Here is an 11,566-nt window from a genome sequence, read left to right on the forward strand (position 1 = left end):
TTGAAACAAAAATATTATATTATATATTCAAAAGGCTATAAACCAAGCTACAGTAAATACATGAGACTGCTTCAAAGTTTTCCATTATACATAAACAATTCTCTAAGACTGCAAAAAAAAAATCTTACAACACATTATATAGTAGATGTTCTAAATTGTCCTACAAGTAGCCTATTAAACAAAAGTGCCTAAACGACTACTAATAGATAGAAAGAATATATATATATATATATATGCCATTTTCTTCTTCCTAGTTAAGGTATGGGAGAGGGAAGTTTTGCTTCACAATTTCCATTGGTTCCTTTAGTTGATGAATTGTTTCATCTTCCTTGAGTTCAACTTGAATGAATTTTTTAAAAGCTTCTTGTTTGAAGTGTCGGATAATGTTTCTTTACAAATTAAGAGCAAAATTTGGAAGCTTATTTCCTTTTGCTTCAAATATTTCAATCCTCTATTTTAGCTATACCAATAATCTCATAATGGTTGCATAATGGGAAGTTCAATGATGCTCATTATTTTGAACTTTATAAATCACAAAGACCAGTGAGACTCTATTGCACTAGATGAAGTCCTCGTGCCTTTAAAATTCCAACTCATCTCTATTCTCCATTCTTTGTTTCCCTCCATATTGAACTTGAAATTGGGTATTCAAGTCTATTAGTACCCTATAACCAAAGAAGTAAAAGAAGCATCACCAAACCCTTGAATTACCCATAGAAGTCTAGTGTCTATGCCAAAATCGAAACCCACATTTTTCTTACTAAATTTCCTGCAAAGGGTAATCCCAACAATGACTATGCAAAATAGGACAATCTAACAAATACATTGGTGAAGACCAAAATATAAATACATTTCCCCACAAATAGAAAACAATGATGGTTCATCAAACATCCAACCCCCAATTTTCACCACATTCCCATGGAATACATTATGATTTGAAATGAAATTGTTGACATACAACTCATAGATAGAAGAAAATCTTACTAGGTGTTCGAGCACTCTAGAATGCTAGTCAAATTTGTGCTTAACTCTAGACCATGACCTCTCCATTATTGCACATGGCTATAGTTGTTCAAATCCACAATACTCAATAACCACAATAAGAGTAAAGGTTTGCATGGAATGGGGGATATGACACGTCCTTGAGGATCCCATTGCAATGCCACAAAGGAGATACATGTACACTTGAATCACGTGGTTATTAAATGCGATTGATGTGTTTTTCAATCCATACCTTATGGGATAAAAACTTGATCAAACACCCCATTAATGCATTCCTTGGCTAAGCTAAGTGGCTTGCATAGCCTAATGGTTTGCTTCAACGTTTAATTCTTGTTTGACATCGAAGAAAGATTTTAGAAAAGTAATGAGCTTCTTTTTTTGCTTGAGAAATGATGAGAGCTAGTTTGCTTTCTAAAGGGGAGGATTTACCAAGCATTGCCTTAATGACTACCATTGAGTCTCCAATGACTAATAATGTTCTATGGCTTCTTTGGGTAAAGTAAGACCATGCAAAAGAGCATATGTTTCTACATGATTATTTGTAGTTTGACCATGTCTCCATGCTAAGGAGGCTACCATTGTTCTTTCAGGATCATGAAGTCTCCCCCTTGCACATGCCACCCCTAAGCATGATATTCAATAGGTATGAGAATAAAGATTAATGCCATGGGGGATATGTTTAGGGTGAAAAGAGGTAGAATTGCAAAAACTCAAAGTAGATTGGAAAACTTGATTCCAAACATTGTCTCCTCAAAAGTAGCGAATGAAAGTGCACCAAAACATTAGGTCCTCATTGGGATATCAAGGAACTCGTTGCATGCAGAGGGATTTTAGGGTGTGGTTTTTTAAATGCTCAACCAATTTGACCTTTAATATTATACCCTTATTCAAGCTATTTGAGATTTTGAACTTGGACATGATGAAGCAATGAAAAAGCAGGAAATCATAGTTACTCCAACAACTTTAATTAATTTAAAATCCTTTGTATTATAATACATGTGTCTTCCATTCCTTTTTTTTAATTAATTTGAAATCCTTTATATTGTAATGCATGTGTCTTGTATTCCTTTTTATAATCACTTTCCTCATAACTTCTATATGTAATGAATCTATTACACATTTAAAAACCAAAAATGTATTAATATTTTATAAAAATTATATTTCAAACTTTCTTTGAAACAGCTTAACAATCAATCAATTCATATTATATATAACAAACCAAACATATTACATATAATATTGAATAAGATGCACTAAACATATCAATATCTGTAATGCATTTAGTGAACTTTTTAATAACAAAAGTTTACATCTCATTTCTTCAATCAGACCCTCTTAATACAAAAGAAATTCAAATAAAACGTCCCAATGTCAAGGGATTATATAAAAAGTAAGCAACACGTTGCTCAGATCTAATTCAGAGTCTGACAATCCTCTGTATCACTTTCTCTGGTCAAATAAAAACAAAAGTGGGCCATACATATCGAATGCAGCGAACGCGGAGTCTTTGCATGCCATATTCGGTCAAAATTACAGCGATAGCATTACAATATAAAATTATGATAAATTCAACCAACCTGTTTTTTGTTTTTTTTTTGTTTTTTCTTTAGTTTAAGAAATATTAAAAATATAAATTTTAATTTTTGAAATCTTATATTAACGGAAAAAACTGTGTAAAAAGAAGTTGAAACCTCCTCTGTATATTATGAATATATTATTAAGACTAATATTATTAAAATATTATTATAGTAATTCACTAAAAATTACTTCTTCACTAAAAGAAATAACTTTCAGAATTTTTTATGTATTAAATTTTTATTACCGTTACGCTGAATCTCAAATTCAGCGACTATAATTTTTTTTAGTTTAGTGATCGAATTGTGTCGGGCATTCTGTTGATTTTTATATTTTTAAATTTCTCAGAGAATTTTTATATTTTTAAATTACCGTTACGTTGGAAGCCCAAATTCAGCAATTATAAATTTGTATTTTATAGCGATGAAATTGATCGCTGAAATTATATAGATTTTTGATGATTATTTTCGACATCCAAATTTATCTTTGAAGTTCAAATTCGGTAATTATAATTTTTTTTATTATTATAGTGATGAAATTTTTCACTAAAATCAGAGTCTCAGATGGGAGGTTTTTTTTTAATTTATGATTTACCAGTTTCAGTTTCGAATCTCTACAGAGGTTCATCGTCAAGACAAAGGTTCAAGACAAAGGTTGAAGTCCGAAAAATATCTACCCACTCTAATATCTATATGATTTCTCCTAAAAATCTTTGCTAAAATTACAGTGCTTCTAAATATTATGCTGCCTATTTTCAACATTTAAATTATCAACATATTTAAATCAGCCTCTTTAATGTTGATTATTTTTTGTTATCTAGCTTGAAATTTGTAATTAAATTAAATTTAAGTAGCATTATCTATAATGCTAAAATTACTTATATATTCAAAAACCATTTAAGTAGCAAAAATTTACAATTTCACTTATACAGACAAATTCCCAAAAACAAACCTAAAACAACTAAACTACACCTTTATTTAATACCGAACACCTCATTAAAAAAACCCAAATCTTTAACAGGTTATCCATCTCCCTCATGTGATATGATGCTACAATAATATGAACCAGAAATAGCATCACTTTGAATGAATCATTCAGATGTCAAATGTACAATAAATTGCTTTTATTGCTTGTTTTCTTATGAAGAAATATCCAGCCTTCACATGAGTGATATTTACAGATTTATTTATGGTGGGTTTTCTTCTCTATATATATCACGCTTTCACACTGATACTTACAGATTTACCTAGAGAATGCAAAAGAATATGTAAGCGAGCAAAAATCCCTTCTGCAAAAATATCCAGTTTCGCAACATAGACAGTTCAACTAAATGGGCTATGATATAATAGGAATTGGTTCAACTAAATGGGCTATGATATAATAGGAAATTGGTAAAGGGTTGAACAGAAACGGGCCCGGCATTTATGGACCTCTGCAATAAAGATAATACTTATTACATTCCACCGATCATCTACAGAAAAGAAACAGTAGTCATTTGTGCCAAGAGAAATATACTTTAGTCCCTTCTAAATTGTCCAGGTTTCCACCGGAGTCTCATCCCCCTATTCATAATGCCTCAAAGGGAGAAGATTGCAGGAAACAGGTCAGGATTACCCTTTGATTTTGCATTATTTAGATGATATTTTATTTTGTTAAATGGCTCCTTAAGCAAGCAAGGCGTCAAAGAATATCTTAAGCGGACTACCCCTCGTAGCAAACCCTGATTTCATAGAGCATCCTCTGACAATGCCACTTCAATATCTGCTGCTGCTGCTGAGACAATAGATCTGACAATTACTCGAGCCTATGAATCTAAAAGTAGAAGCTGCCTAACTGAGATGCTTGTTTACATCGGTTGAATTTATAGCAATATCGTAGGTAGCTTACAGAATGCCTTGGTTTGGCATTTTGATTAAAAACCAATATTCAAAAATAGTTATAGTTGGCCTTGACACATCAAAGGCAAACTGCAAGCTCTTTGAAGCGCCATTCCTTTCCTGTCCATTAATTCTAGCTTTGAGCTGGCCAGGTTCAGCGCTTAAACATAAATCCATGCTTGTACAATTCAAAAGTTACCTGCCAGAAGAGAGTATCTCCTCTGTATTCTTCTGAGAATCTGAACGCTCAAAGGCATACCTGGAAGAGGAAGAAGTCAACGGAGAAGGAGAAGCTGCAAGCACAGAGATTCTGCTATCATTAGTGCTGACACTGGCACTGCTTTGATGTCCTTCAAAAGATTTAGGGGCTGGTGGTCTCTCTATAGGCAAAACACCCTCAAGCATCTGAACAACCTTTCCCATTGAGGGCCGCCTAGAAGACTGCTCTTGAATACACCAAAAACTAACTTGAATGGCCCTCCGAACCTGACCCATATTTATATTCTCACCAAGCCTCTCATCTACTATGCTTGAAATATTCCCCAGTTCAAATTGCTCAAATGCCCATGTCGAGAACTTCCTTCTTCCCGAGTTTGCAGAGATATCAAAGTTTCTTCTTCCACCAACGAGCTCCAGCAAAACCATTCCATAACTGAAAACATCAGATTTGGAAGTGATTGGTAAATTGGCAAGCCACTCTGGAGCCAAATATCCTCTCGTGCCCATAACACTAGTCAAAGCACGATTTTGATGTTCTCTCACATTTATGAGCTTGGCAAGCCCAAAATCAGAGACTTTGGCATTGAAATTGTCATCTAACAGTATATTCTCAGGTTTAATATCACAATGAATGATGCAATCTCTGCACTCTTCGTGTAAATATGTGATTCCTCTTGCAGTTCCAAGGGCTATGCCGAAGCGGGCGTCCCAATCAAGCTTCTTAGACGAATCATCAGCTGAAGCGAAGAGAAAATTATCTAGAGAAGTATTTTTCATGAACTCGTAAACCAGCAACCTATGCCGTCTTTCTGAGCAAAATCCAATAAGTTTCGCCAAGTTAAAGTGGTGAGTGCTGCCAATGGTCGCAACCTCCATGCGAAACTGTTTCTCCCCTTGCTCAATTCCTTCAAGTTTCTTCACTGCAACCATAGTCTTGTTTGACAATGTTCCCTTGTACACTGTTCCAAACCCACCAGAACCCACTTTATCTTTGAAATCCTTGGTAGCTTGCTGGAGCTCTTTATAAGAGAACTGGACTGGAGCTCCAGAGGCATATTCCAGAAGAGTGTACTGGGCTGATGGACTCCTAAACCTACTACTATTCCTCCAACAAGCCCACCAAAGGCCTGTTTCAAAAAGAATCAAGCCGATCACAGTACCTGTCACTGCTAGAATTATTCCAAGTGAAGATAGTTTCCTAGTAGTCTTCGTTGTTGGTGGAGAAGGAGATAACAGAGGTGTAGGACGACCTGGTCCACACACTTTTACATAAGAAGTGCTTGGAATAGCCGCTGATTGATAACCACTAGTAAAATTCGATGTCTTAAGTCTGCAGGTGCCAGAACCATCGCTTAAGATTGTTGATGCGGAGCATGTGGGATTATTAAGGCAATTTTGCCTACAATCAGTAAAGCCCAAGAAAAATTTATCAGAACCCGATTCTGGAGGGTAAGACAAGAATTCCGTATGGTTCATCATCACCATGCTCTGGTTGCTGGGACATGAGGAGATGTTCTCCTTCCTTTTGCATCCCTGCATTGGATCCTTAGGATCCACAAGGTCAAAATCCAGAGACGGGCATATGCAATATGGCGCAGTCTGATTGTAAACACATATTCCAGAGTTCCCACACCATCCATACACTTGACATTGGTCTTCCACAGCACTCCATCCCACCTGCCATGACTGAGTGGTTCCATGCCACCCATATGCCCGTAAATTCCCATCTGAATCCAACGTGATTCTTCTCACTGTAACGGAAATGTCTGTGTAATCGCTGCTACGAGTCAGCCAGAGCTGGGAACCTGAAATTTTCTTTTTGGGATTAGTTTCAATCATAATTTTATATGATAACTAAGTCCCAGATAGACCTAATCCTCTTCTGCTGAACTGTAATCACTTTCAGATCATTCAGCTATCTACAAATTAATGACAAATGGAAAGCATATTGCTGAATGCAAAACAGATAAACATTCCCAAAATTCTTTAGTGGGAAAAGAATAAATGATAAGTATCTGAGAAGATGATACCATATTTATGTAGGAATAGCAAATGGAAAGCATATTGCTGAATGCAAAGCAGATAAACATCCCCAAAATTCTTTACATTGGCAAAGAATAAAATTACGAAGCATTTGAAAACAAGATCCTGCATCTATGTAGGAATGGTAAATAGAAAGCATATTCCTGAATGCAAGACACACAAACATCCCCCAAATTCTTTCAGCAAGCCCTGACAAACCACACTTGAGCGATATTATAATTAGCTATATAGTGATGGATATCACAATTTTTGAATTTCAACGCTTCTACTTATAGACCAAATTCAAGATTGGTATTACTGGTACAAAAATTCCTAAAGGGGCAGTTAATGAGGCGGGTAACTCGGACGTTAAGAAAATAAGCTGAAGCAGTCGTCCTCCTCAAAATATGATGAAATGACCTCTTATGTATCAACACCTAATTGGGTTTTTCAAGTGGTAAATCATAGGCAAAGAATAAATTATCAAGAATCTGAAATTCTTTATATGGGAAAAGAATAAATTAAGCATCCAAAAAGGTCTTGAATCTATCTAGGAATGGTCACATGGGTAAATAATAAATTCTCAAGCATTTGAAAGGATCCTGCATACATCTAGGAATTAATGGCAAATGGAGAGCATATCGCTGAAAACAAACCAGATAAACACATCCAAAATTCGGGGCAAAAATCGTCAAGCATCTGAAACAAGGTCCTGCATCTATCTAGGAATTAAAGGTAAATGGAATGCATAATTCTAACTGCAAAAAAGAAAAACATCCCCAAAATTCTTTACGTAAAGGCTAAATCATCAGGCATCTGAAATCAATTTCTGCATCTATCTTAAGAAGTAGTGGCAGATGGAAAGCATATTGCTGAATGCAAAACGGTTAAATGTCCCTAAAATTTTTCACATGGATAAAGCATAAATCATCAAGCATCTGAAAACAAAAGATCTGTCCATTCTTTACATGGGCAAAGAGCAAATCATCAAGAATCTGAAAGCAAGATCCTGCGTCGTTCTGGAAATTAATAGCAAATAGGGAGCATGTTGCTGAAAGTAGAACAACTAAACATCTTCAAAATTCTCTACATGGGCAAGAAATAAATCATCAAGCGTCCGGTTAAGCCAAGAGAGTATTTCAAACAGTTGTTGCCATTGTTTTTAGGCATTTGGCTAGTTTTGTGCCAGCAGCGTCTGGTTCGAATCTCTTGGATGAGGCATACCAGTCTACACTGACAAGCTATTAGCGTCTGGTTCGAATCCCTTAGATGAGGCATACCACTTTACACTTTAGACTGACAGCCTTCATAGGGATGTCATTTAAAATGTGGGGAAGCATGCCTTGGGTTGCCCATGTGATTTTCCTTGGAAAAAAAGTCCAGCATCTATCTAGGAAGAAAGTACTAGGAAATGGAAAGCATATTGCTGAGCGCAAACCATATAAACACGCCCAAAATCCTTAATGGCAAATGGAAAGCATATTGCTGAATGCAAAACAGATAAATATTTCTAAATTCCTTCCATGGGCAAAGAATAAATTATCGAGCATCTGAAAACAAGATTGGATATCATGGGGGACATGATTAGATGGTAAGGTTGGTTGTTTTATAGGCTAATAAGATTCAAATTTTTTGAGCTACACCTCGATATACACAGAATCCGGTCAGAAACAGAGGGAATGACTGTTACAAAATACCAATAGCAAAACCACTTACCGGTGGAATTGGTGAGGGAGAATATCCCCTGATCATTCAGTTGAAGTTTGAGTAAGCTGGACGGCTGCGAGAAGCTGACGTTCCAGTATGTGATGTTGTTTTGCCATTTGAGAGAAAGATTCCCAAAAGAATCGAAAGCGAAGGAATAAGAACCCATACTGAGGGTTTGTCCCACAGGAAACACCTGGCCAACTAGGAGAGTATCAGTGGGATTGTTGAAGCTTTCCCACACTTTTCCAGAGCTCCTGTTCTTCAACACTAAATTGCCATCATCTCCCATTAGAGCAGACACTACGCCTTTATTAGCAGTACCACTCTTCCAGACCTGGCTGCCCGTTCCATTGAGTAAAACTAGGTCTCCATCGCTCTGAAACTGCAACTGGGCTCCTTGGTTGACTGGGGCACCTCTGCCTGCAGTCCATACGAGAGTGGTTTCATTTATATCAGCAAAGGCGATCCCCACAACGTAGAGTCCCTCGTTTCCGCTGCTGTAAAAGCCAAAGGTGAAGCTATTGTTCGGAGAAGACCAGACGGGCGGCCTGTCCGAAGGTTTGAGGATCGATCCTGTCTGCACCTCTGCACAAACTACAAGAACAGATATGGCATATAACGTCAGGCAGAGCAAACAATATGTCATTGGAAATTTCATTGTTAGAGAGACACGGTAGCCGAAGCTAATGTCTGTTACAAATACAGATTGATACACCCAATTATGAATTCATCGATGAGTAGCTCGACATTCCCAAATTCAATCCCATGGAAAATGACCAAACGTGTCCCATATGCCAATCTGTTTCTTGGAATATTAAAGTCCCAAAAGGAAGTAGTTGCGGATATTAATTTAGTCATTTAACTTTTGTCGAAATCGCTATCGGAGGTGACTTGCGAAGATCGTTTCTAGGGGTGCGAGTCAGTGATTCTAGATAATGGAAAGTTGTGCCAAAAAGTTACTGCACACGGTTCGTGGAAGACCAAGAAAATATTGTTTAGGATTTAAAATGTATGTGGTTGACAGTCCATTACGCGTTTCAAAAGATGATAATTTCAACGTTAAGTTTGAGGTGCAAATTTCAGAGTCAATTTTCGCAACAAAATTCTTGCAGGATATCTTTGAACCAGCGCGTGTGTATCGCATCAATGTGCGGTTGTTGAATCGATGTCTCAAGCCGTGATATAGGGAACATGAGATACGTGAAACGGTCATTTTTTAATATTTCTGTAATATTTGATATATTTTGGTAAATTTTGATAGGGTTTTTTGAAAATTTAGATTACAATCCGTAAATTTCAATATTTTAAGTATTTTTAAAGTTTTTGATGGTGTTGAATTCATTTTTATTTTTAAAAATATGATTGAATCTTGTTTTCATTTTCGCAAAATTTGTTAAAAAAAATTTACCCAAATTTCAACCAAAAATAACAATACCATCCATTCCTCTACCTCCATAGACTCGTCCAAAAAGTAATATCTGTGTTTTATTTTAAAATTTAGTTAAATTGAAATGGAGATAAGTTTGAACGTTGAATGAAAAACGATTTGTCCATTTATAAAGTGCTGTCACCAATATTGTAAATATGTGGATCAAACTCTCCATAAAACAATTTAATCCTTATTTTATATCATTTTTTAATATTAAAGCGTGAGCAAGACAAGTGGTCGTGGAAAATATATTATCCGTGTGATAAAGTTAAAATTTAAAATTTTATGTTTAAAATAATCCGTTTAATTAGCTTTACCAACTATCAAATATATGTTATAAGTTTATATTTAAATTATTTTTAATTAAAATTTATATATTAATAATCAATCAGAAGAGATAATTTATTATGATAATTTATTTTGAAATTTTATTTTTAAATAGTTATTTTTAATTATTTTATAAATTAATTAGATGTCCATCATTGATATTAATGTTCTATATTTAAAATAAAGTTTGTTTATCTTATTGATTTTATGAATTTGGAAAATAAGCTTTTTATTTTCTATGCATGTTCAAGTTAATTATATTCAAAACCCAATAAACATATTTTATTTTGATGTTGAAATTTTATATTTAAAAGGATCAATTGTGGTATTAATATTTTATATTTAAAATAAGATTTGTGTATCTTATGAATTTTATGAATTTGGAAAATGATCAATTCTGGTATTAATATTTTATATTTAAAATAAGATTTGTGTATCTTATGAATTTTATGAATTTGGAAAATAAGATTTCTATTTTCTATGTATGTCAAAATTAATTATATTCAAAGCCCAAAAACATATTTTCATTTTGATGTTGAAATTTTATATTCAAAGTTATCAATTGTGATATTAATATTTTATATTTAAAATAAAGTTTGTCTATATTATTAATTTTATGAACTTGTAAAATAAGGTTTCCACTTTCTATGGTGTGAAAATTTATTATATTCAAAACCCAAAAAACATATTTTCATTTTGATGTTGAAGTTTTATATTCAAAATTATTAATTGTGATATTAATCTTTTATATTTAAAATAAGGTTTGTCTATATTATTGATTTTATAAATTTGGAAAATAAGGTTTTTATTTTTTATGAGTGTCAAAGTTAATTATATTCAAAATCTAAAAAACATATTTTCATTTTGATGTTAAAATTTTATATTCAAAATTATCAATTTTAGATGCATATTAGAAATATATAAATTTTATGTTCAAAATCATTTGAATTTTACATTTAAAGCCAATTTTTTTTATAGTTAATTTTATGAATACTAAAAAGAATATTATATATATATATATATATATATATATATATATATATATATATAATGAGTTGAAATGAATAAATTTATCTTTTTAACTAATGTTTTTGTTTTATTTTTTTATTTTTTAAATTTTTTATTTTATTAGTATTTTTATTTTATTTTTTTAAGGTAAAGTTGTACTTTGATTTACTTATTCTTTTCAAAATTTTAATGGTTTGAACCATCTTAAAATGAGTCAAAACCTCTAAGAATAAAGTTGCAGAGTTAAAATTCTCATGTATCAAGAGGAACTATAACTTCCACCAAGTTTCCTACTCAAATTGGAGAAAAACTATAGTGAAAAAGAGGTTGGGTCTCTCTCTCTATATACATAGTTGTTACCCATTAGGTGAGTTGGTAACACTAATGGAGGATTGATTGG

The 11,566-nt window shown here is 33.6% G+C and overlaps 1 protein-coding gene across 1 annotated transcript; it reads right to left on the bottom strand.

Annotated features, from left to right (window-relative positions):
• Positions 1 to 3,678: 3,678 nt before the first annotated feature.
• LOC149144726 (G-type lectin S-receptor-like serine/threonine-protein kinase At1g34300) lies at positions 3,679 to 9,222 on the bottom strand. Its single transcript, XM_089447771.1, has 2 exons — positions 8,412 to 9,222; positions 3,679 to 6,478 (listed from the first exon to the last, which is right to left on the bottom strand). Exons 1-2 carry the CDS (start codon positions 9,058 to 9,060, stop codon positions 4,650 to 4,652), a joined length of 2,478 nt encoding a protein of 825 aa, XP_089303897.1. The 5' UTR covers positions 9,061 to 9,222; the 3' UTR covers positions 3,679 to 4,649.
• Between the last annotated feature and the right edge of the window lie 2,344 nt (positions 9,223 to 11,566).

This window comes from Pinus tabuliformis, chromosome X (assembly GCF_031772625.1).
Source record: "Pinus tabuliformis cultivar Carrire ecotype Pingquan chromosome X, CPIR1, whole genome shotgun sequence".
NCBI lineage: Eukaryota > Viridiplantae > Streptophyta > Pinopsida > Pinales > Pinaceae > Pinus > Pinus tabuliformis.

What these genes read in the sequence shown, in the direction of transcription:
- LOC149144726 (XM_089447771.1), bottom strand. Translation starts at nt 9,060, where the DNA reads ATGAAATTTCCAATGACATATTGTTTGCTCTGCCTGACGTTATATGCC. An exon ending in CTCCCTCACCAATTCCACCG is followed by an intron (nt 6,479 to 8,411) that starts GTAAGTGGTTTT and finishes AGAAAATTTCAG; the next exon opens with GTTCCCAGCTCTGGCTGACT.